At 43.1% G+C, this 26834-nt stretch overlaps 1 protein-coding gene and 1 long non-coding RNA gene across 5 annotated transcripts in view; one reads left to right on the top strand and one right to left on the bottom strand.

Annotated features, from left to right (window-relative positions):
* LOC120305200 lies at positions 1 to 25450 on the top strand. Its single transcript, XR_005555954.1, has 4 exons — positions 1 to 66; positions 678 to 742; positions 8088 to 8196; positions 25053 to 25450. It is a non-coding gene; the product is annotated as an uncharacterized LOC120305200 (long non-coding RNA).
* PPT2 (palmitoyl-protein thioesterase 2) overlaps positions 1 to 26834 on the bottom strand; it is a 54046-nt gene that overhangs the window by 2598 nt on the left and 24614 nt on the right. For all 4 annotated transcript variants that reach the window (XM_039336642.1, XM_039336643.1, XM_039336641.1 and 1 more), the window contains exons 3-9: positions 20401 to 20567; positions 18038 to 18191; positions 13311 to 13406; positions 10825 to 10932; positions 9858 to 9941; positions 5663 to 5747; positions 1991 to 2045 (exon numbers count right to left, since the gene is read on the bottom strand). In XM_039336642.1, coding sequence (XP_039192576.1) covers positions 1991 to 2045; positions 5663 to 5747; positions 9858 to 9941; positions 10825 to 10932; positions 13311 to 13406; positions 18038 to 18191; positions 20401 to 20556 — 738 coding nt within the window. In that variant the 5' untranslated portion in view covers positions 20557 to 20567. The remainder of the gene's footprint in view (positions 1 to 1990; positions 2046 to 5662; positions 5748 to 9857; positions 9942 to 10824; positions 10933 to 13310; positions 13407 to 18037; positions 18192 to 20400; positions 20568 to 26834) is intronic.

Raw genomic sequence — 26834 nt, 5'->3', positions numbered from 1 at the left:
CTGCAGTTCGCACTTTCATAATGTAACGGATTGTAAAAATAACCCTGAGGAAAAGTCGCAGCTGAGGTAACAGTCAGATAAGAGAAATCAGAGGCCGAATCAGAAATGTAGTTTGAGAAAACTTCTCAGACTGGATTCTCCCCAGTTCTTTTTAGGAGAAAAGCAGTGGGGGGGAGGGAATACATTCAGAGTTGCAAGACTCTTATTATTGTAACCATATAATAAAAATACAGGTAGTCTTCGGCTTACAACAGTTCGTTTAATGACCATTCAAAGTTACAATGGCACTGACAAATGTGACTTACGACCATTTTTCATAATTAGGACCTTTGTAGCATCCCCCATAGTCACGTAATCAAAATTCAGATGCTTGGCAACTGGCTCACATTTATGATCTTTGCTGTGTCCCAAGGTCACATTATCCCGTTTTGTGACCTTCTGACAAAGCAAAGTTAACGGGGAAACCAGATTCCCTTAATAAGTTAATACTAACTTATCAACTGCAGGGATTCACTTAGCAACTGTGGCAAGAAAAGCCATAAAATGGGGCAAAACTCACTTAACAAATGTCTTCCTTAACAACAGAAATTTTGGGCTCAGTTGTGGTCCTAAGTCGAGGACCACCTATACTTTTAATATTCATAACTTTGGTGTTCAAGTCTGGTCTCTATCAACAGCTGAGGGGTGAGAAGATTCACCGTGAACTGATTCTCCATTCATCCTTGCTGATTCATTTTTGACGGTACGTGATGGGTCAATCTCTCTTGGTGCATCCATTTATATAGACTAATCGGAAAAGGCTTGCAAGGTGTGTGAGTTTTCAAGGCAGAGGTGTTACTTAGACATCCCCAAAAGTGCGTTTTCCAAAAGGCCACTGAACTTTCTTGGTTTTTTGTTTTTTGTTTTTGAAAATGTTTTGCTTACGAGAAAGTTCTTGAATGAGAAGCAAAAAAAAAAATTGAAGAAAAAAAACAAACAAGAAAGTCCAGTTGCCTTTTTGAAAAAGCACCTTTGGGACAAACATGACCTGGGTGGTTGAGAATCTAGCTAGACAAGCTGGTTTTGTTGGGTGCCTGTTTAAAGGGCTAGGTGTGTGAGAACTTTTACAATCTGCAGGACAGCCCACATGGATGGAATCCCTCCTCTCAGGAGCTTGTTTCTGACACGGGCGTGAAAGACTATATCAGTGGTGGTGAACCTATGGCACAGGTGCCAGAGGTGGCACTCGGAGCCCTCTCTGTGGGCACACATGCCGTTGCCCCAGCCTTGCCTCCCCCCGCGACCCCCTTCTCTCCAGCAGCCCCCCTGAAGGAGAGTTGCCCCTGAGCATGGCCCATCCAGAGAAGCGCAGCCAAGAACATGGCAGCCAGACAGCATAGACCAGACTCTGCCCACACACCCCATTGTGCACAGCTGATGCTTCAGGGTGCGGGCAGAGGGCGTGACCACCATAGCGCTGCTGGACTGCTTGGGCGATCTGCGGCAGGCCCTGGAGGTGGTGAGTGGCTCTGCGGGCAGGCGGGGCAGGGGATGGGAGGGCGGAGCGGGGGCAGACGGTGGAGTAGGTGCGGGGCCAGTTTTTGGGCACTTGGTCTCTAAAAGGTTCGCCACCACTGGACTATATCATACCCAAATTATGCAGAGTGGCCTTCAAAATTAAGAATAGCCCCACGTTTTTTGTTTTTAGAAAGAACTAAGACATCTCTTTACACTGATCTTTTGAGTTACTTTTAGTCTTTTACTGTGACCTTAATGTTTCATGGGACTGATAGCCTTTAAACCATTATAGAGGCTTTGTTTTTAATTGTTGAAACATTTGTAAAAAGGTCTTTCTGATAAGCGGTTTTGGATAATGAGGGAAAAATTTGGGGATGCACGACACTGAAGGGAGGTGTGATGGCAAAAAGGTTTGGAACCACCACAATAAACCGAAACATATTCTTCCTGCCACATTTTTTTCACCTCACATTGTTAGTTTGTCCTTACTCACCGGCTGAGATGTCATTTCCCTCACCGTCTCATTAACATCATAGAAGGCAAACATGCTATAAAAGAAACAGAACAATCCTTGTAGATTTATACAATGTATCTAATAAATCTGGAAGACCCCCTCACACCTTTTTCTTTTTAAATATTTTAATTCCTTCTTACTATTTTTATAACCGATGTAGAATTTTACGTGTATATGCATATATCTAAAATGGTTTTGAAGATACGAGTTTCAGGTATATTCATATTCAAAAACTAAAACACAACAAATTTATTAAAAACTTAGCTTTCGTCAGCGTCTGCTAAAACTAGAACTCTGACGATGTTAGCAGACGCTGACGAAAGCTAAGTTTTTAATAAATTTTTAGTCTCAGTGATCTGTGTTTTAGTTTTTGAATATGCATATATGTACCTATACTGGTCAAAGACCATAACAATAATAATACCTCCTTACAAGAGATACAGATGATACATGTATACAGAGTGAAAAAATAAAGTTAAAGAGAACAAAGGATGGTTCAGAGGAAGAAATAGAAAAAAATGCAGAGAATCGGAAATAAAAAGTTGTTTTAGAAGTGGATGAAGAGGAATGAAAAACTCTCTCTCCAAGGGAAGAGTGAATAAATTTAAAGGGAAAATAGATGGAATGATTTGGGATAAAACTCAGCAAGTTGGAAAGAAAAAAAATTAAACATTTGCACGGGAAGTGATGATAAGGCACAATAGTGATTTTGAAGAGGGAAACCGAAACAAACATACAGGTGGTCCTCGACTTACAGATGTTTGTTTAGTGACTGTTCACAGTTACAACAGCACTGAGAAAAATGACCTAGGACCAGCCCTTTGCAGCATCCCCATAGTCAAGTGATCAAAATTCAGATGCTTGGCAACCAGCGATGTATTTGCCATGGCTGCAGGGAGTCCTGAGGTCATGTGGTTGCCATGAGTGGCCTTCCCAGCTGGCATCTGACAAGCAAAGTCAGTGGGAGAAGCCAGATTCACTTATCAAATGCACAATCCATTTTAACAACCGCAGTGATAAGGAACGGTTGCTGGAATTGGCTATGTGTTGCCTAATGAAGAGAAGGACGAGGGGGGACATGATAGCAGTGTTCCAATATCTCAGGGGCTGCCACAGAGAAGAGGGAGTCAAGCTATTTTCCAAAGTGCCTGAAGGCAGGACAAGAAGCAACGGGTGGAAACTAATCAAGGAGAGCAGCGACCTAGAACTAAGGAGAAACTTCCTGACAGTTAGAACAATTAACCAGTGGAACAACCTGCCTCATGCAGCGGTGAATGCTCCAACACTGGAAGTTTTTAAGAAGAGACTGGACAGCCATTTGTCCGAAATGGTATAGGGTTTCCTGCCTGAGCAGGGGGTTGGACTAGATGATCTCCAAGGTCCCTTTCAACTTCATCATCATCATCATCATCATCATCATCATCATTATTTAACATCCGTGCCAAAAAAAAAGCTTGTAAAATTGGGGATGGCTCACTTAAAAACCACCTTGCTAAGCAACAGAAAATTTTGACCAATTGTGGTCATAAGTCGAGGACCAATTGTAAATGTTATCTCCAACAAAGAATTACGACCCCGGGACACTGCAACTAATGTACATACATGCCAGTTGTCAGGTGTCTGAATTTTGATCACCTGACTGTGCAGTGAATGTTAAATCATATGATGCCCTGAAGAGGGTGAATCTAAAAAGTAATCCACCGAAGAACAAAATAATAATGCTTAGTGAAAATGGATTGCATGATTATAGATTAGAGATGCAGTGTTTGAAAACAAACAGCAAAGACAGTTGATAGTGTGTTAAACAGAACAGATGTTAATATCTAATACAGATGCTAATATCTGTCCTTAATATCTAATATCTATCAAGGTGGGTGCTGCAGCCATCTTAATTCACAACATGTAAGATTCACTATAAGATCTTATTGTGAATCTTATATGTTGTGAAATAAGATGGCTGCAGCAGCCATCTTGGGGCCCTTTTGCTTTGATCTACAAGCGTAAAGGATCCTTTACTGACAATGGTCTTATCTGATCAAATTCCCTAACTGGCAATTGGAGGCAATAGTTCAAGTTTTGGAAATGGTCAATTACGGTAACTAGTAGATGTTAAGTTCTACTAGTCTTCTATTTCTCATTTCCCTGCAAGCTGTAATTGCAGGGAAATGAGAAATAGAAGACTAGTAGAACTTAACATCTACTAGCTACCGTAATTCACCATTTCCAAAACTTGAACTATTGCTGTAATTGACAAAAGCTGTAATTGACAAAAGCACCATAAAGTTCTTTTCTGCCAACTAAACCATTTCAGACAGGTGGCTGTCCAGTCTCTTCTTTAAAAAACCTCCACTGATGGAGCATCCATGATTTCTGAAGGCAAGCCATTACACTGGTTAATTCTTCTAACTGTCAAAAAATTTCTCCTTATTTCTAGGTTGGTTCTCTTCTTGATTAGTTTCCATCCATTGCTTCTTGTTCTGCCTTCAGGTGCTTTGAAGAATAGGGTGACTCCCTCTTCTTTGTGGCAGCCCATTAGATCAGGGGTCCCCAAACCCCGGTCCTTGGACCAGTATCGGGCCGCAGCATACCAGCAACTGGTCCGCACAAACAAGGAAAGCCTCATCCGTGGGATGCAGGCAGCACACAAAACCGCGCACCCTCCAACCCGCGGAAAAACCTCTCTCCACGGAACCGGTCCCTGGTGCCCAAAAGGTTGGGGACCACTGCCTTAGATGTTGGAACACTGCTATCATGTCACCCCTACTCCTTCTTTTAATTGGACTAGACATACCCAGTTCCTGCAACACTTCTTCATATATTTTACCCTCCAGCCCTCTAATCATCCTTGCTGCTCTTCTCTGCACTTCTACATGGAAAATTGAGGGCTTTCCATGTAAGCAAGAGAATAGCTCTGCAGATTGCTGCAGAAAATCAAAAACAGGAGTGGTGTGGAAGAGGTAGGGCAGTGATGGCGAACTTTTTAGAGACTGAGTGCCCAAAAACTGGCACTGCCGACGTTCCACTACCTGCCCTGCCCCCACCCTGCCTGCCCGCAGGGCCACTCACCGCCTCCAGGGCCCGCCACAGATCGCCCAGGCAGCCCAGTAGCACCATGGCAGCAACGCCCTCTGCCCGCGCCCCACAGCATCAACTGCGTGCAATGGGGCGTGAGGGCAGAGTCTTGTCTATGCTGCCTGGCTGCCATGTCCTTGGCTGTGCTGCTCCACGTGGGCCACGCTCAGGGGCAACTCTCCTTCAGGGGGGCTGCTGGTGAGGAGGGGGTCATGGGGGGAGGCAAGGCTGGGGCAACAGCACATGTGCCCACAGAGAGGGCTCCGAGTGCCGCCTCTGGCACGCGTGCCATAGGTTCGCCACCACTGAGGTAGGGTATATGTTTGTCCCTTCCCACCTGCCAGATACTGGAAAGCGTGATTAGATTCAGCCAGAATGATCAGTGCAAGCTCTCTCTCTCTCTCTCTGGCTCCAATCGATTATTAAGGAACCAAGTTAAGCAGCTCAAGTCTGCACCAATTCCAATATTCTCGTGGTTGCAAGTGGTGCTAAACAGTTTCTCCTTGCTAAGTGGTGATCAGCACTCAGCTCCTCTCAGTTCAGAACAGAATATCTTTCTTGCCATGTCCGAAAGCTCACCTGGATTCCCAGGGCATGATGACCCCGTCGTCTGGGCCGCCGATCAGAATCAGCTTGCGGATGCGCAAAAGGTTTCTCTTCCATGCTACGAGAGGAGCAGAATTTGAGAAACTTGGTTGCCTTTCCAGTTTCTCCTCTTCCCCTTTTGTTCCCTTTCCCTCTTCCTGCCTCCTCAGCAGTCAACAAACCTTTCCCTGCGCCCTTATTCTTAAGTTTACGGAGACCTTGCAGTGTTTCCTCCTGCTTTTATAAAAGACATAAGCAATAAAACAGGTTCTACTAGAGACTAGACAGTCACTTGTCTGAGATGGTATAGGGCAATGATGGTGAACCTTTTAGAGACTGATTGCCCAAACCGCAACCCAAAACCCTCTTATGCATCATCGAGTGCCGGCTGGGTGTGGCCCATTGGCTGGGTGTGGCCCATTGGCTGGGTGTGGCCAATTGGATGGGCTGGCTACGGTGGTAACAGCAGACTGGGTGGGACTAAAAAGTTCAATCAATCAATTTCGACTTTGTGAGATCTTTTTTTTTCCCGCGAGAAGTTGAAATTGACTGATTGATTGAACCTTTTTTTTTTTTTGCACATGGCGGCGGAGGCCCAAAGTGAAAAGATTTTATAAAACTCAGCTGAAGGCCTAGGACTGGAGCAACGGCGCACGTGCCCACAGAGAGGGCTCTGAGTGCCACCTCTGGCACCCGTGCCATAGGTTCGCCACCACTGGTATAGGTTCCCCTGCTCCAAGGGGGAGACCTCCAAGGTCCCTTCCAATTCTATTCTATTCTATTCTATTCTATTCTATTCTATTCTATTCTATTCTATTCTATTCTATTCTATTCTATTCTACTTTCTATTCTATTCTACTCATTTCACCTTCCACTCTTTGGCATTTTCGATGTCTAGTTGGGACTGGGTTTTCCCAAAGTGTTCTGGGAATCGTAGTTCCCACATTTCTGGAAACTCTGAGGTTAGGGGAAGAGTATTTTAAGCCTTTAAGTGGGGAAATTGTGAGTTGTTTGTAGCCACCAGAGTGGATAGGGCTAAGATATTTTTATTACTCCTCTAGGTGACAGAATATAACTCTTCACAGATTTGACGACACTCACGGAAGACATTATCTCTCTTAAAAAGCAGGCATAAAATACAGGTAGTCCTCTACTTACAACCATTCATTTAGTGATCGTTCAAAGTTACAATGTCATTGAAAGAATGACTTATCACTGTTTTTCACACCTATGACCATCGCAGCATCTCCATGGTCACGTGATCAAAATTTGGATGCTTGGCAATTGGTTCTTTTTTTATGATGGTTGCAATATCCCAGGGTCATGTGATCCCCTTTTGCTATCTTCTGACAAACAAAATCAGTGAGGGAAGCCAGATTCACTTAACAACCGTATTAATAACTTGTTAACTGCAGTGATTCACTTAATAACTGTAGCAAGAAAGGTCATGTAACAAAATTCATTGAACAACTGTCATGCAACACAAATTTTGGGCTCAACTGTGCTTGTATGTCAAGGACTACCTATATGTTTGGGGGGGGGGACTTAAGTAGAAAAGGCACCTATTTTATCTTAAAAATTACTAAAAAAAATGAGCCTGAGTATTTCAGATTTACCTATTCCAATGACATCATAGTTTCACTGGCCACACACCTCACATGGCCCCAGGTAGAGAGTTAGTTCCAGGCCAAAAATAGATTTTCCTGCTCTACTTGTAGATAGATGAAACAACTATTTATCCTCCAGGAAATTTCTAGTAAAGTTGTCATGTCTAATGCATTTAATTATCTCCTTTTCCCCTTCTGCTTTTGCTCCTTTTTAATATTTGTGATCTGGCAATTATCTTTATGAATTAATGTGTAGTTTAGACTACTGTTTCCCAACCTTGGCCAACTTTAAGAGGTGTGGACTTTGACTCCGAAAATTCCCCAGCCACTGAGAAATTCTGGGAGTTGACATTCTTCTGGGGAATTCTGGGAGTCCAAGTCCACACATTGCCAAGATTAGAAAATGCTGGTTTAGGTAGTTAGCAGAAATGATGCAGAAAAATAACATCAGGCCGTGTCATATTAAAAGCTATCCCCGATTTTGAATGGCATTTCATGATTATCCCAAAGCCTGAAAGGTCAGGAAATTTGACAAGCTTGAACTTTAAAGCCCCCAGGCGGATCTGGCTTGGCCAAGCCTTCATGAAAGGCTCCGGCAGGAAAAAAAAACGAGCAATGATTTTTCCAGTCACCTTGTATTCTCCATATTAGGAAATGTTTCACTTGCAAATGAAATCATGTGTACGTACTCCTGCTTCTAAACTTTTGCTGGAGGCACAGAGCCAGCTCTAACTGTAAGGCAGAGTTTGGATAGGCTCCTAAAAATAATCCCTTTTGGCAGGAATTCATTGAAGATTTGATTTGCTCTGCAGGTTTGAACAGAGAATCGTAGAGTTGGAGAGAGCTATTGAGAATCCAACTCTTCTTGGTGCAGGAACTGAATTAAAGCATCCTGGACTGATAGCTGCCTAGCCAGTACAGGTAATCTCTGAGATCAATAGAGCCTGGAATTTTGGTCATAAGTCCTTGGGATCATAAACTGAGATACCGCATGAGCGGACTTTATTTTACGATAATTTTTACGATGGTCGTAAAGTGAGTCACAACCATTGTAAAGTGAGTCATGTGGTGGTTAAGCAAATCTATTCTTTTTTTTTTTTTGCCAGAAAAGAGTCACTCTGAGAGTGAGAAGAGTGGTACCTAAATTTAATAAATAAATTTAAAAAGTAGCAAATTGCAGTCATGTGTCCACGGGACGCCACAGCCAGTCATAAATGTGAGCTGGTTGCAAGTGCTAGTGTGATCACATGACCATGGGGGAGAGAAGGAGCAGCAGTCATAACTTCAACAACGGGTTATAAGTAGCTTTTTGAACATGTCTGTCATAACTTCAAGTGGTTGTTAAATGACCGGTCGTAAGTCAAGGACTACCTGTATAGCAATAACGATAGCACTTAAGACTTATATACTGCTTCATAGTGCTTTACAGCCCTCTCTAAGCGGTTTACAGAATCAGCAACAATCCTCATTTTACCGACCTCAGATGGACGGAAGGCTGAGTCAACTTTGAACTGTTCAGAATCGAACTCCTGAGAGTAAGCAGTGAGTTAGCCTGCATAACTGCATTCTAACCACTGTGCCACCATGGCTCTTAGCCCAGTGGTAGCGAACCTATGCCACGCGTGCCAGAGGCGGCATTCCGAGCCCTCTCTGTGGGCACACGTGCCGTGCCCTGGAGATGGTGAGGGACTGGCCCCCACCACCCTGGCCTCACCCATCTAGTCTGTCACGACCACCGCGGCCACGCTCACCTGGCACCCAATGATAAATAAGTGGGTTTTGGGTTACAATTTGGGCACTAGGTCTCTAAAAGATTCGCCATCACTGTCTTAGCCTATCTCGTTTGGCTCCAACTCAGAAATGAAGTCTCTGCAGCCTTGCATACATTGATGAACTAAAACTCCCAGCATCCTTCATCATAAGTCTTACTAGCAGAATCTTGTGGGAGTTGTACTTTAGGAAGGCTCAAAATGCCCTTTTTTTCCATCCAAATTGGATCATTGTTTCAAGGTGGCTTCAGCTGTAGTTTTCTCTCCCAGGAAGAACACCGATTCATGGTTTAGGAGCAAATTCTCGGTTGGTCCAAGTATTAAGGCAGCTAAGACAGGTAGTCATCAACTTACAACAATTTGTTTAGTGACCATTTGAAATTACAACAGTGACTATGACTGTTTTTCACACATGACTTGTTGCAGCATCTCCATGGTCATGTGATCAAAATTCAAACGCTTGACAACCTGCTCATATTTATGACAGTTGCAGTTTCCTGGGGTCATGTGATCACCTTTTACGACTTTCTGACAAGCCAAGTCAATGGGGAAGCCAGAGTCACTTTGCAATTGTATTACCAACACAACGGTTGCAGTGATTCACTTAACAACAGTGGCAAGAAAGGTCAAAAATTGGGGCAAAATTCACTTAATAACTATCTTGCTTAATATCGGAACTTTTGAGCTCAACTGTGGTTGTAAGTCAAGGACTACCTGTATTTTGAATTAATCACAAAGCAGGAATATGTGGTGCTTGCTACCCTACCACTCTCCCTTCTGTATTGGGATTGAAGGATGTCAAAACGCATTTACCACTTGCATTGGGGTGAAGTCTCTCATCATTCAACACGGCCAAGAAATTGCTATTGTTGAGGTAAAGATCTCTGTGGTGTGGGTCTGAAAATGCAAAAGATGGGAAGGGGGAGAGAGAGAAAAGTTGAGAGTCACTTTGTTTTGTTTCTGTATCCAATAGGATATGTTAATTAACTCACTAAATCAACTTCAAGGTTCAGGGCAACGTATGAGCCCACCCTACATCTCTCTTTCCTCTAGATTTAAGATACGAAACTAGATCTTAACCAATTTTTAATACCAGAAATGAGCAATTAAAAAGTGCTAATTTAACATTTTTGGCATAGACAATACTATTTTGGCTGTGTAAGCAATGCCTCATACAGCCTCCACACTGGGAACCAGAAAATGTGGATAAATATTGGCCTATTAAGGAATTACGTTGACGCACAGGCCAAATGAAACATCCCATTAAGACATTATTTAGCTTTAGCTAAGTCTATAAGCATAAATTCAGTGGCTATAATTTGAAAGCCTCAGCTTATAGTTTAGTGAGTTGTATTCACCCAACCCAATTACATTTGGCCATCCAACTTGGCTTAAGACAAGAACCTGGCCAAAAGAGGAGTTCACCCATTGCATTAGCCACAGTGCAATTTCTTTGGTTATGGATTAGTGTTATTAGCTGAGCTACTGGAGCTTCAACGAACCACATTTAAAACAAACCATGGCCTCACACAAAATGTGAATTCAACAATATAGGTCAAAACATTCTGGAGAGAGAGAAGTTCCTGGAGGATGGGATCCAGCACAAGTCTGAAAGCTTGGAAGACAAAACCTCTGGTCCTGGTGACTGACCCAGATTGGATCTTGCAACATTATCCTGGGACATGCATATTCATTCATAGGTGAAAACAGTTTAAACCCTCAAAAGCCCCCCATGAAATGAAGAATAACTGCTGAAGTCACAAAGCAAACCCAATTTTACCATTCCAGTAGTTACAGATGGACACATCTTGACCCAGCTGTGTGTAGCAGAGGCGGTAGAGGTTGCTCTTCATGTAGTGTGGAAAGAGCCACTTCAAGTACTTGGTGTCTGAATTGAAAAAGAAATGTAGAGAATGCCAATGAATAGTTTTCCCACCACTGTTTTAAGTTCAGGATCTTCTATCCTTTCGGAACCCGGTCTGATGTTTCCAGACAGGATGGCCCAAATCACTCATAATCCCCAGACATTACAGGTAGTCCTCAACTTACAACAGTTCATTTAGTGAGCACTCAAAGTTACAACAGCACTGAAAAGGCGACTTATGACCATTTTTCATACTTATGACTGTTGCAGCATTGCCATGGTCGCATGATCAAAATTCAGATTTTTAGCAATGGACTCATATTTATTGCAGTTTCAATGCCCCAGGGTCGTGTAATCAATCGCCTTTTGTGACCTTCTGGCAAGCAAAGTCAATGGGGAAGCCAGATTCACTTAACAACCATGTTACTAACTTAACAACTGCAGTGATTCACTTAACAACTGTGGCAAGAAAGATCGTAAAATGGGGCAAAACCCATTTAACAAACGACCCACTTAGCAGCAGAAATTTGAGGCTCAATTGTAGTCATAAGTTGAGGACCACCTGTATGCCTTTGGGAAGGCTAAAGCACACATGACAACTAATTGGGGTAGCCATCCCTAATCTTAGCTCCTTTTCAAAGTAAATAGCTCTACATGTGCCAGCTGTCAACGCTGCTAACATTGGATGTTCTTGCTTTGACAATATATGGAGATGCAGCCTTTTTCTTTCTTATGCTTTACTCTTAGAATTAGATGATACTGGGGGAGGAGGAGGAATGTGATGGGAGTTAGTTAGACATAACAATATTGTAATAGTGTGTGAACTCAGGGCTTTTGAAATAAGAGATGATAAGAAAGGGCGGGTTGGAGAACAGGAGGGAAAGCCTGCATTTCAAACTAATTGGAGAATGTGATTTATGACTGTTAATTATTAGAGGAGGAAATTGTGTTTGATACTATGTGCTAAGAGAAGAGGAATCCAGATTTTGGCTTCGCTTATAGACATATATGCTATGCTGCTCGGATAAAGATTCTTTAAGGTAAACAATGCCTCAAAGTTCTTTGAAGAGTTTCATCTGTCGGAACCATTGTTGTTAATTGCGAAGTTGTGTCCGACCCATCGCGACCCCATGGACAACGTTCCTCCAGGTCTTCCTGTCCTCTACCATCTTCTGGAGTCCATTTAAGTTCACATCTACTGCTTCAGGGACTCCATCCAGCCATCTCATTCTCTGTCGTCCCGTTCTTCTATTGCCCTCAATCTTTCCCAGCATTAGGCCTTCCTTCTCATTAGGTGGCCAAAGTATTTGAGTTTCAATTTCAGGATCTGGCCTTCTAAAGAGCAGTCAGGGTTGATCTCTTCTAGGACTGACCGGTTTGAACGGAATCATGACACCAGCTAATTTGGGAGCTGAAATCCCATCTATTTGGAGGTGGCACCAGTTGGAAAAGCTAGGGCTGTCAAAATTCCAGCGATTTCCATCTTAGTAATGTAAATATAAATATAAATACATGTATAAGAGTAAATACAGTTATTCTTCAATTTACAACTGTTTGTTTAATGACCATTCAAAGTTACAAAGGCACTGGAAAAAGCGACTTATGACCATTTTCCACACTTAACAACCATTGCAGCATCCCCATGGTCATGTGATCAAAACTCAGATGCTTGGCAACTGGTTCATATTTACAACGGTTGCAGTGGGCCGGAGTCTTGTGAACAGCTTTTCCTGACCTTCTGACAAGCAAAGTCAATGGGGAAGCCAGATTCACTTAACAACCGTGTTACTAACTTAACACCTGCAGTAATTCACTTAACAACTGTGGCTAGAAAGGTCGTAAAATGGGGCAAAACTCACTTAACAAATGTCTCACTTCACAATCTAAATTTCGGGCTCAACTGTGGTCGTAGGAGTAGGACTGCCTATATCAGGGGTAGGCAACCTTGGCTCTTTTATGACTCGTGGACTTCAATTCCCAGAATTCCTGAGCCAGCTGGCTCAGGAATTCTGGGGGTTGAAGTTCACGAGTCATAAAAGAGCCAAGGTTGCCTACCCCCGGCCTATATAAACCCATGTTTAAATATAATACAAACAAATGCATGAATGGAGGTGCAAAAATGAAACATTTGGATTGGTGAGACATGAACGGTAAACCAAATAGGATAAAGGAAAAGGTACTGGAAATGAAATATTATATTTCACTGTTATAGAAATGGCTGGTATCCATCAGAAATGTAAAACAAAAAGCTGAGGTTGCAACTGTACTTGATATTCCATTGCACCAAAAAGAGTTAAGTCCCTGGTTTGGTTTTTTCCTTTTCCCCTTACACTCCAGTCTTGTGTCCCAAAGTCCCACACAAATGTCACCAGAATGTCCCTTATTCTTGTTTCAGTGCTTACCCCCATATTGCCCCATTTGCGGGGAGGAGAGAGAGATGAAGGTGTCCACATTGTGGTCGGGTATCGTAGAGAGCAGAGCACGACAAATAAGTCCTCCTGTAGGACAGAGTGAAAATGTCAGGGAATTGAGCAACCAAATGGAGTCAGAGACGCTGACAAGAACTTGTAGTTTTCCATAAATAAATAAATTTAACATCTATATTTACAGTACAGTAAAGAAGATAGTCAGGCAAATGGGAGAATCGTGAGGTAAATCACAGAGTGTACAAAGCACAGAGAAGAAAAAAGGCGGGAAAAAAGGGAAACTCCCCCTCCACACCCACAGCAGCCAATCACAGCGCAGATCGCCTCATGCAGGAGCCAGCTCTTTCCAAACTATCGATCACAATTATGTATTCTGGCTCACTGCACAATGCCACAGCTCCTCCAGCTACTAAACTGAAAGATCTTAACTGAAAAGAATCAAGAATCAAGTTTTAGAAAAGGGGTGAAATGGCAATATTTGTCTCTAAATCTTCACCCAAATAAAAAAATCGTCTTCCTCTACATTGACTTTTTTGGGGCCTTCCATTAAAAACACCAACCTTTCACACTATGCAGAAAATTTACAAATGGGGTCTTTGGAGTACAGTAGTCCTCAACTTACTTGTGTAGCAAGTGTTTGAACCTGCAATGCCACTGAAAAAAGTGACTTATAACTGGTCTTCACAGTTATGACCGTTGCAGCAGCCCCACAGTTACGTCCTCCAAATTTGGGGGGTTGGCAACTGGCATGTTTTTAAGAGAGATGCAACATCCCAGAGTCATATGATCATCAGTTGCGACCTTCCTAGCCGCCTTCAGACAAGCAAAGTCAATGGGAGAAGTCGGATGTGCTTAATCACTGCGTGATTCACCTAAAAACTGTTTTAATAACCATAGCAAAAAAAGTCATAAAATCAGGTGTGACACACACTTAACCACTTTGCTTAGCAATGGAAATTCTAATCCCAATTGTAGATAGAAGTCGAGAACTACAGGTAGTGCTCGACTTAGAGTTGAGAAGAGATTTGTTAAGTGAGTTTTGCCCCATTTTACAATCTTTCTTGCCACTGTTGTTAAGTGAATCACTGTAGTTGGTAAATTAGTAACCCGGTTATTGAGCAAATCTGGCTTCCCCATTGACTTTGCTTGTCAAAAGGTCACAAAAGGGGATCTCATTACCTTGGGACATAGCAATGGTCACAAGTATGAACCAGTTGCCAATCAGCTGGACTTTGATCACATGATCATGGGGATGCTACAAGGGTCATAACGGTGAAAAACGGTCATAGATCACTTTTTTCAATGTTGTTGTAACTTTGAACGGTCACTAAATGAACTGTTGTAACTTGAGGACTAGCAGTACCAGTATTTCTCCTCAAATTTGGAAACATTTGTGAGGTTCGCAAATAGATTATGACAAGTGACATTCAAAATTATGACAAACATTACAAACATTTGCATGCACAATGAACTTCCTAAATGCAAACTAACAGAATGATACTTGCCCTGGATCAGCCTTTTGATGAGCAACCGGAGGCAGAAACTCACCAACCCTTTTAATTTCCCACAGAGTCTTTAAGCTAACATGGTTTCTCAACCTCAGAATCTTGAAGATGTTTGAACTTCAACTCCCAAGTCAAAGATCTGAAGGGAGGCTTAGAGATGATTGGGTGGTGTCCATACAATCCAATCATCTCTTTCTTGAATGCATATTTATCTAGGCCCCAAGTTGCAGGCCAGGATGTTATGAAAATTGCCACCACTTTGCTTTAGGCCTCCAGTGCAAACAACTCTGGGAAAGGAGACAAAGTGAAGTGCACACACAAAGGAAGCGTTTGAACTCTACAGGTGAATTATTATTATAATAATAGTAATAATAGTAAAGTTGGAAGGGACTTTGGAGGTCATCTAGTCCAACCCCCTGCTCAGGCAGGAAATCCTATACCATTTCAGACAAATGGCTGTCCAGTCTCTTCTTAAAAACTTCCAGTGTTGGAGCATTTACCGCTTCTGGAGGCAGGTTGTTCCACTGATTAATTGTTCTCACTGTCAGGAAGTTTCTCCTTAGTTCTAGGTTGCTTCTCTCCTTGATTAGTTTCCATCCGTTGCTTCTTGTCCTGCCTTCAGGTGCTTTGGAGAATAGCTTGATTCCCTCATCTTTGGGGCAGCCCCTGAGATATTGGAATACTGCTATCATGTCCCCCCTTGTCCTTCTCTTCATTAAACTAGACATACCGAATTCCAAGAACCGTTCCTTATATGTTTTAGCCTCCAGTCCCCTAATCATCTTTGTTGCTCTTCTCTGTACACTTTCTAGAGTCTCAGCATCTTTTTTACATCGTGGTGACCAAAACTGGATGCAGTATTGCAAGTGTGACCTTACCAAGGCATTGTAAAGCGGTATTAATACTTCACGTGATCTTGATTCTATCCCTCTGTTAATGCAGCCTAGCACTGCGTTGGCCTTTTTGGCAACTGCAGCACACTGCTGGCTTATATTTAGGTGACTGTCTACTAGGACTCCGAGGTCCCTCTCACAGTTACTACTATTGAGCAAGGTGCCACCTATGCTGCACTTGTGCATTTGGTTTTTCTTGCCTAAATGTAGAACCTCGCTTTTTTCACCACTGAATTTCATTTTGTTAGACAGTGCCCAGTGTTCAAGTCTGTCCAGATCCTCCTGTATCCTCAGCCTGTCTTCTGGAGTGTTGGCTATTCCTGCCAGCTTGGTGTCGTCTGCAAATTTGATGAGTTCCCCATCTATCCCCTCATCCAAATCGTTGATGAAGATGTTGAAGAGCACTGGGCGGATCCATTTATGGTTCAGTGTAGGCCTTAAATATGTTGTTGTTCAGTTTAAGCAATGCCACTCAAACCTAGACCTCTCTCTCCAGACCAGTGATGGCGAACCTATGACGCCCATGTCAAAGGTGACACGCCACAACATTTTCAGTGATGCACCAGATTCACCAATACCCAACAACGGCTATTCTCAGCAGCATCCCCTGTTCTTGCGTGATTTTTGGAGGATTCACTGGTCACACAAGAATAGGTTAGGGTTTGGGTCACATGAGAATGCGGTGTGAGAATGGGGCACGCTTTTGCACCGTTTTTGGAATCCACAGAGATCACCAAAAAGCATTTTCAGAAGCTGCTAAAGGAACGAAGGCCTTGTGTGACCCAGAACTGCCTTGGATGGGTCACAGGGGCCCATCAACAGAAAGCCTCTGGAACAGTGTTTCTCAACCTTGACAATTTTAAGGCATGTGGACTTCAACTCCCAGAATTCCACAGCCAGCAATGCTGGCTGTGGAATTCTGGGAGTTGAAGTCCACATGCTTTAAAATTGTCAAGGTTGAGAAACACTGCTCTGGAAGGTAACTGGTGCATGGCAGGGAAGGGGGGAGAGAGAGAGAGAGAGAGGGAGGGGGAGGGGGAGGGGGAGAGAGGGAAGGAGAAAAAGGGAGAGGAAGAGGAAGAAGAGGGGGAGAGGGAGGGGGACAGGGACAGAAAGAGTGAGGAAGAGGAAGAAGAAGATGAAGAGAGGGGGAAGAGGGAGAGAGAGAGAGGGGAGAGAGAGAAAAGGAGGGGGAGGAAGAGGAGGGGGAGGGGGAGAGAGGGAGATGGGGAGGGGGGAAAGGGACAGGGGGAGAGGAAGAAAAAGAAGGAAAGGAAAGAAGCAGGGGAAAAGGGAGAGATGCTGGACCATAAGCCATCCAACCCCATTTTAAGCTGGCCTAGTGCATTATGGGAACTTTTTTTGGCCAGTGTTTTTGTGGTGTTGGGACCCTGTTACTCTGCCTTGTAAGTACCAACCACACAAAACACAACTGTTGTATGGAGAATTGTGTGAGTGTATGATGGTATATAAATTTAATAAACAAATAAGTATTACAATTTCAGGAAAAACAGGCAAAGAAATCACTCACGTTCCCCAGATCATTCCTGATAATCTTCTACCTCTGTATTTGAACAGACAAAATCATCTCCATGCACAACAGGCCCCCTGGATGATGCTTCTTGTAGATTGGCTCTTGAGGAGCGACAGAAGGCAGAACCTCACACAACTTTTAATTTCCCACAGCAGCTCAGAGCTAACATTGCTTTAGGCCAGTATTTCTCAACCTCAGCAGCGTTACAATGGGTGGACTTCAACTCCCAGAATTCCTCAACCAAAATGTGAGAATATGGCACCTTTACAATAGGTAGACTTCAACTCCCAGAATTTCTCAGCCACCATGAGGGAATGTAAGGAAAGGGAAGGTGGTACAAGTAGTCCTCAACTTATAACTGGTGACTTAATGACTGTTCAAAATTACAACTTTTAAAACTCTTACTTACAACCTGCCCTTGAAGTTATGACTGCTGCACTCCTTTCCTGTGGTCACATGATTGCATTTCAGGTGTTTGGAAACTAACCCACATTGATGATTGGTTGCAGCTTTTCAAAGTCATGTGACTGCAATTTGTGATGTTTTTGCCTATTTTTGGCAAAAAAAACCACCATTGGCAACACTGGATTCACTTTATAACAATGTAAAAATGGTTGTAAAATCAAAATCCAGTTACATGGTGCCTTGACTTTCGGCCACAATGGCTAACAAGCACAATTCCAGGTCATAAGTCAATTATGATTCAATTAGCCTCTATTCCTTCCAATATGGAGCCAGATCTGCCTTTGGCCATACCAAGAGCCCCATTACCTTGTGAGTAGCAGTAAAGGTGGACCCCATCAACAGCATTCTGCATAATAGGGTAAATCACTTGTCTGAACCCCTCCACTTGCATCCATAGAGATTTCAGGCTTTCAGTTCGGTCAAACAAATCTACAACTGAAACGTTGGTTCCCGGATGAGTCTATAGAAATTTGACAGGGATAAAAAGCACAAGATATTTTCAATACTTTATTACATTCTTTAGACATTGGGAGAATCTAGGCCAGTGGTTCTCAATCTGTGGGTCGGGACCCCATTTAGGGTCGAACGACCATTTCACAGGGGTCGCCAAACAACACAGTCCACCATTTTTTCCCCCCTTTTCCTTAGCTGTGCTACTCCCTTTTATTCTATTGGCTTTTGAAAGCCAATAGAATAGACTCTCTTGAATAGAGTCTAATTCTATTGGCTTTCAAAAGCCAATAGGAATTGTCCAGGCGGTCTCTGCCCTGCTGAGCCCGCCAAAAGTCCCATTCTGCAAACGGTGCTGCACCAGTTGAGTAGTCCTCGACTTACAACCGGTTGAGTAGTCCTCGACTTACGACCGGTTGGGGGTCGCGGCATTAAAAAGGTTGAGAACCACTGATCTAGGCTGAAGCTGAACCTAAACTGAACATTTAGACTGAAGCATCAATATTGAAGCATAAATGTAACAATGCCATAAAAAAAAATCTTACACATGAACTACCAAATTACATAGACTCCTTTTTCTATCAATAAAGTAACAACACACAACTTTCAACAGCGAGAGAGGATGAGGAAGTGTAAAATATTTACAAAGAGGAAACATAAGCCCTGCACTATTCCAATCTCTGTCTCTTCCTTCTAGATACAAATATCACAAACGTAAAGCTACATCTGTTACTTGTTCCTTATCTCCTTCAGGGAAGATTTGATGATCCAGTTTCTCCTAAATATTCTTACCCAAACCAAGAAGGGTTGCTCAAAGTCTAGTCACAACACAACCACAGCTACCCACTGTGGTCACTTTGTGCAGAAAGCAGCAATCCTAAACTTGTTTTGCCTTGACATTTGAAGAAAGTTCCTTTGATGACACACCAAGATAAGGGAAAAAATACCTCCTGGTGGTGATTTTTTTTTCCTTTCTCTTTCCTGTATGGAGGCAGCATGAAGTAGTGGTTAGATAATGCCAGACTTGGATTAATGAGAGTTTAGTTCATAGTCCTACTGAGATATACAATGGTTCCTTGGTACTCAATTGCTTTGAAATTCATTAAATTTCACATTTTGATGTGAAAATTTTGTTCCAGTACTCATTGTTTGTTTGGTACTCAACACATAAGCTAGAACTTGTCAGTGTCAGCTGTCTTGTGATTCACTAAATTATTCCTTATGACAAAAATCTGTTTGGTACTCATAGTTTTTGGCACTCATTGCACCTCCTGGAACCAATTAACAATGAGTATTAAGGTGTCACTATAGTTCTCAATCTAAACTACTTTATAGGGTGTCACAAAGGGAAAAAAAGGAGTAAAGGAAGAAGCATGCTGACTAACTTGAAAAAAGAGTGGGACAGTTTAGGATAAATTACAATTATCTTTACTGCAGCAGGATTTCCATAATCAAGATGAATGCTTTACCAAAAGATGTGGTTTCTATTTCATAAATTATCAGTACTGATGACTGATGTAGTGCATAACTTAAACAATGGCAAAAGGACATTTCTAAGTTCATATGGCAAGAGAGAGAAAAAAACAGAGAATAAGTATCAATTGTTGCAAGATGCTAAAGAAAAAGGAGGCTTGGGTTTACCAGATTTAAAATTGTATTTTGTGGTATGTTGCTTGGTTTGGATGAAAGAATGGGTGACTCTCCAAAACAAGAGATTATTAGATTAGAACGGTCACGAATTGAGATTTGAATGGGAATAAAACAAGCATTTGGCAGCTTCAGAGTTTCAGCCCTCATCTTCCCCTGCCCAGAAAAACCAGACTTTCCAGCTCAATCCCTGTGCAATATCAGCCTGTTTATCGCACACCACACAGGAGTATGTATATTCTGTCTACAGCCTGCCCAGAATGAGTCACCCGAGGCCCAGAAAAATAAATTACACCGTAATCCAGATTCTCATCAGATCAAGATGACTACAGCATTCTCCCTCCCAGATTATCAAAGCAGAGGAGGAGGAGGAAAGGAGAAGAAAGAGGCGGAGGAGAAAAAAAGGAGGGGAGAGGAGAGCAGAGGGGAGGGAAGGAGAAGGAGTTGGAGGGAGGGGGAGGGAGGGAAGGGGAAGTGGAGGAGTAGAGGATACAAATAATTATTTATGAAGTCAGTGTCTATACTTCCCATCATCCTCCATCAGTCTGACCAATGTGGCCTCTCCCACTCACCTCATTGATGAAATTAAGCAAGATCTGGAAGTCAGAAGGGCTGTCAAACAGGCCATGGACAACGATGACAGGCTTATAAGAGGCGGCGAACGTGAGGAAGAGGAAGGTGAGGCAGAAAGCAGCCAGTAACCGGAGATAGCCTCGGTGGTGTGGCATGGTCCCATCAGCTGGAGGAGAGAGAAGGGTTAAATTGACCCCCAGCCCAACCCTAAGAAATTTCTCACTGCCCATTTAAGCCGGCAAATCCTTTCTCTGCTCAACAGTGTATTATAATGGAGTGACTGCCCAGCATAGAGGCGGGAAACAGAGTCTATGGCCATGTCAAGAACAATCACAAAATGGGGGAATCTGGCTGTACACACATCCCCACGCACAAACCCCTGTTATTTACTCCGAAGGCAATTGTTGAAATTCCTTCCCATTCACTTTCACTTGTTCCTGGCATGCTTTCCCCCCCTCTTACTTAATTTTGTTGCTTTTTCTGGGCAACAGGATGCATTTTGAATCCAAGCTTATAACCCACTCCTCATTTTATTTCCTCAAAAGGTCAAGGGAGCCAAAGGTTATCTTGGAATAAAGATACCTTGCAGTGAATCAGTTTCTCGGGTGTTGTTTTTTTTTAAAGGACTATAGACCTTTCAGAGATTGTCCTTTCCACAATTCCATATCTTTGAGCACTCTAAAATATTCTCCCCAACAACAACAGTGTAAGACGTCCTGTGGGCATGCTGCAGAGTTCACCAACCCAGGACCCCCCCCCCCCTAAGACAGGGATAGGCAACCTTGGCTCTTTTATGACTCGTGGACTTCAACTCCCAGAATTCCTGAGCCAGCATGGCTCAGCTTGGAAACTTCTCCCTTTCCCCTCAGCATGGCTGGCTCAGGAATTCTGGGAGTTGAAGTCCACGAGTCATAAAAGAGCCAAGGTTACCTTACCCCTGCCCTAAGATGTTGCTAATCTTGCAAGATCTTGAGAGATGTTAGGCAAGAACAGCAAAATCACATGAAAATTCTATTTATTTTTTTAATTTTTGTTTTTAAGTTATGAATACTAGGTGCTCTTTTGGGGTGGTGAGCATTTAGATGAGCCTCTAGAGTAGCCTCAAACATTACAGGCGGTCCTTGACTTACAACCATTCATTTAGTGACCATTTGAAGTTACAGTGTCACTGAGAAAAGGACCTATGACCATTTTTCACACTTATGACTATTGTAGCATCCCCATGGTCATGTGATCAAAATTGACTCATATTTATGACGGTTGCAGCGGGGTCAGGTGATCTCCTTTTGCGACCCTCTGACAAGCAAAGTCTATGGGGAAGCCAGATCCACTTAACAGCCATGTTCCCTGCAGTGATTCACTTAACAACGGTGGCAAGAAAATTCATAAAAAGGGGCAAAAGCCACTTAACAATTGAAATTTGGGACTCAGTTTTGGTTGTAAGTTGAGGACTACCTGTATTCACCTATAGAGGAAGGTGAAATATCTTGTTTCCTTTGCTCTGGCTCAGAACTTCATCCTCTCACGTTCATTCCATCTTTTTTACTCTTTCCAATTCCCAAGAACGTGTGAAATAAATTATGATAAAGTTCTCTGCCTGACTATCAGCAGGATAACTCTGAAAATGCTACAGAATGGGACCAAATTCAGATCAATAGGAAAAGCTACTAAAAGAGAGAGAGAGAGAGAGAGAGAGACCGAGTTTTGAAAATGCACTAGATCCAGTCAGAGGCTACAGAGAAAAATTATTCCCAATGCATCCCCATAACAGCAATAGGGGGGCGGCAGCAGCTTGAAATGTTACGGAGAAAAATGGACACTTAAGAAGTGTGAAATATAAATAAAATATAGAAGCCTAATGTTCATTTTAAGAGTTCATGTAGTCAGGGGCCTCTGGCTTAATTCTTACTCTGATTGAAAAAAAAATTGTGAATGTGGGATGTACCGTTTTAGACAGTTGGCGAATTACCTAATTTACCTCTCCGTTATCTGAAATAAAAAATCTCTGTCATGGTGGACTTGCGAGGCAGCCTTGCTCACAACCAGAGGGGGGGGGGAGGGAAGGCACTGAAATGTAATGGAGGTTTGGGAGGGAAATTTGGAATGCAAGTGTGCCGACTGGAAGCCTGAGATGGACCCAACACCCCAAGGTCACCGGCTGGGAACCTCTGAGGCAGAAAAATTGTTCCCAAAACAAAGCAAGCGCAAATGATTGGTGGACAATGGACAATGGGAGATCGGGGGGAGGGGAGGGAACGTTTTCCTAGGCCCGTGGTGGCGAACTTATGGCATACGTGTCACAGGCGGCACACAGAGGCGTCTCTGGTGGCACGCGAGCCATTGCTGGGCCGAGCTGCTCCCTTCTCCTCTCTGCGCATGCGCAGCTTTCTGCAAAGCTGAACATATGCAGCTCTCCGCACAAGCGGAGTCTGGGAATAGGCAAGAGGCTATAAAGAGAGCAACTTTTGGCAGAAGCAGGCACGGAAAGTAGCAGCCCTATGTGCGACCCCACGCGCAAGCGTGCCCCCACCCTGCCAGGCAAGCGGAGCTGCGGAATCTTCAGCAGAAGAGCGCAGGTGGGCAGCGGAAGGCACGAGGAGCCCCAATTCCAGCACAGCCCCTCCTTGTCCCCCTCGGAAGAGCTGCGGGGCTCAGGGACCTCCCCCCATGCCCCCCACCCGCTGAGAAAGATGCCCTCCTGCCCACTGCCCCACCCACCAGAGCAACACTGAGTTGGCCACGCCCACCATGGCCAAGCCCACCCAGTCTACCACGCCCACCATAGCCACGCCCACCCGGCACCCGGCGATACATAGGTGGGATTTGGGTTGCAGTTTGGGCACTCGGTCTCTAAAAGGTTCGCCATCACTGTCCTAGGCTGTTTGCACGCGAAAGAGTTAGAACTGGCTTTTCTATTTCTGTACCCATATGGAATCCTCAGTAAAGTTATACTCTTGGTAAAAATACGTCCCAGGAGGTTTTTTTTGCTGTCCACCCCAATGGGACGGTTGACAATCTCTTTGCATTAAGCTTCTCAAGGACAAGGAACTTCGTGATCTCCGTAGCAGAACATCCAGATTCAGCCATAGTTTCATTCCATACAGTATTAACCTTGTGAACTCTCAAGCTTCCTCCTTCCGTTATATATTCAAGATGGACAGTATTTAACATTTATTTGCTACGTATATGTAGGGATGTGGGTCTATACATATGTGGTTCATAGTATAATAATAATAATAATAATAATAGTAGTAGTAGTAGTAGTAAAGTTGGAAGGGACCTTGGAGGTCATCTAGTCCAACCCCCTGCTCAGGCAGGAAACCCTACACCATTTCGGACAAATGGCTGTCCAGTCTCTTCTTAAAAACTTCCGGTTTTGGAGCATTTACTGTTTCTGGAGGCAGGTTGTTCCACTGATTAATTGTTCTCACTGTCAGGAAGTTTCTCCTTAGTTCTAGGTTGCTTCTCTCCTTGATTAGTTTCCACCCGTTGCTTCTTGTCCTGCCTTCAGGTGCTTTGGAAAATAGCTTGATTCCCTATTCTTTATGGCAGCCCCTGAGATATTGGAATACTGCTATCATGTCCCCCCTTGTCCTTCTCTTCGTTAAACTAGACATACCCAATTCTAGCAACCGTTCCTTATATGTTTTAGCCTCCAGTCCCCTAATCATCTTGGTTGCTCTTCTCTGTACTCTTTCTAGAGTCTCAACATCTTTTTTACATCGTATGTTTAGGTGTGCGTCATGTATGTTTCACTCTGAGAGCGGGCAACTAAATTTCATTTTTGATGTGTGCCATTGTGCCCACAGTAAAAAAAAATGACAATAAAGGTTATCTTATCTTTATCTCCCTGACATCGTGGGCACTGTGTTTCACATTTTACAAAGTTCACGTTGGTACAGGCCAAAGTAGGAGTTCTATTAATTCTCGCTGATCCAATCCTTCTGACCTTCCATAAGACCTTAAAGACTTCCGTAAGACTTTGAAGACCTGGTTCTGCCAGCTGGCTTGGGGCTCCAATGGGAAAGCATCAGATAGGAAGTGGTTGATAAATTAAGATCAGATCCTACCTCCTCCCCCTCTCATTCTACTACTTCCTTCCCCATCATTTAGCTCAGTGTTTCTCAACCTTGACAATTTTAAGGCATGTGGACTTCAACTCCCAGAATTCTACAGCCAGCATTGCTGGCTGTGGAATTCTGGGAGTTGAAGTCCACATGCCTTAAAATGGTCAAGGTTGAGAAACACTGGACTTTAGCTACAGCTGCGTGTTGTATTTTGCGTTTTGGTGGTATTTTATTTATCTTTTTAATATTGTAAGCCACCCGTAGTTACTCCGTGGTCAGATGGATGGCCAATAAATTTAATAAATAAATAAATCACATCATCTTTTTGCCTTTGACCGGGAAGGAAAAAAAAAAAAAAAAGAGAAGAGAATGAAGGATCGGTAACCTATTAGGCACAGGTAATTGGGAAGGTATGCCCATTATCAATGTAAAATCAGAAATATAAAACATAAAAACATATTCCCATTGCCCCTGTGAATGTAACAATGCACCGTATATCTCGAAAACAATGTTATCTTTCCGTATTTCTTTGATCTCTCTCACGGCAACTCAACCCAGACTATGCTATTTGTTCTTTCAAACAGAGGCATCAAGGAATGATACGAGATGATTTGCCTTAGTCTATTCGGTGTCCCTAAATGCAGGACGGATGTGAAAATGAACCCTGATCCGCTATTATTCCTCACCCAGCAGGAATTCCACTGACCTACTTTCACACAAGCAGGCACTGTCCCTTGCAAATCAGCCCTGAAAAGCACAGCTTGCCTCATCCAGAGGAAATATGTTTTCCAACTCAGAAGCATAATCCAAGACCTGAATGCATCCCATTCATCTGAATCCATAAACAAACACGTTCAAATTTAAGGCTCTTCTGTTTGAAAACTAAAATCCAGAGCTTGCAATACAACAAAGAACAAAGAAATGGATGTTTAGAGAAAAAGATGCTGATTAAATTTATTACCAGTTGGAAGCCTGTTTTGGACTTTTTGTGGGAAACAGGAAAAAAAATGAAATTATAGCACAGTGGTGGCGAACCTATGGCACGGGTGCCAGAGGCGGCACTCAGAGCCCTCTCTGTGGGCATGCGCGCCGTCGCCCCAGTCCTAGGCCTTCAGCTGGGTTTTATAAAACTTTTTCGCTTTAGACCTCCGCCGCTGTGTGCAAAAAAAAAAAAAAAAGGTTTAATCAATCAATCAAGGGTTCAATTAGTCAATTTCAACCTCGCAGGAAAAAAAAAAATTCAACTTCTCGTGGGAAAAAAAAAGATCTTGCAAAGTTGGAATTGACTGATTGAACTTTTTAGTCCCACCCAGTTTGCCATTACCACTGCAGCCACGCCCACCCAATGGGCCATGCCCACCCAATGGGCCACGCCCACCCAGCACTTGACGATCCATAAGTGGGTTTTGGGTTGCAGTTTGGGCACTCGGTCTCTAAACGATTCGCCATCACTGTTATAGCATATAGATTTGATGGCTAGCAATACTCAGAAACTGCTTAAAATGGATATTAATTTGTGATTTTAGATGGTGCGGGGGGCCTAGAGGTGCAGACACTCGCCTCACACTCAGAAGGTTGAGAGTTCAATCCTAGGCAGAGAGAAATGTTTCTCTATCAGGGCCCAAAGAGAAAATATCTGCTGCTAACTCCACATGGACATCAGGAAGGGCATCCAGCATCCCAATACAAGGGGACTACAGGGTCATAAAAAGAAAAAAAAATCTGTAATTTTAGAGTAATGAACTTAAGTTTCATTTCTATCTGCTGTAAAAGGAATCAGAAGTCATTCTTTCTTGTGTATTTTTCTACTTTTTTTATTTTACTACATCTCTATTTCCTATTTTTCTCTCTACTATATCCTCTTTACTATTTCCTTTCTTGATAATTCTTTTGGTATTTTAACCTTGAAAAAAATTAATAAAGTTATTTTAAAAAAATAACTAAATGGATGCTTGTAAAACATTGTAAAAGTTAAGTACCCAGTCAGATCCACCTATGTCAATGTGCCCCAAAAGAAAGCTACAGTTATTGGTCTAAGCCAGTGGTTCTTAACCTGGGTGATATTGCCCCCCAGGGGGCGATTTCATTTTTCAGGGGGGCGATGGAACAAAAAGAGGCAATGGGGCAAAGGAACAAAAAGGGTGCGATATGGGGGCGATGGAGCAAGAAGTTTGGGGGACACTTTTGAGACTTTTTCGTACAGTGAATGGCTGTATATCTCGTACAAAAACCTCAGATCGCTCGCTATTAGTGGATTGAATTGTGTTTCCAAATGTTCCTCCAGCTAGCTTCAGTATAGAACGCCGTACATATGTGAATACGCATCGCTTATCTTCATGCGTGTTGTGCAGCAGCCTCTACCCGTA

This window comes from Crotalus tigris, unplaced genomic scaffold (assembly GCF_016545835.1).
Source record: "Crotalus tigris isolate CLP2741 ecotype Arizona unplaced genomic scaffold, ASM1654583v1 scf7180000017666.379230911805:20528666, whole genome shotgun sequence".
Taxonomy (NCBI): Eukaryota; Metazoa; Chordata; class Lepidosauria; order Squamata; family Viperidae; genus Crotalus; species Crotalus tigris.
This window is presented reverse-complemented; position numbering and strand designations above follow the sequence as displayed.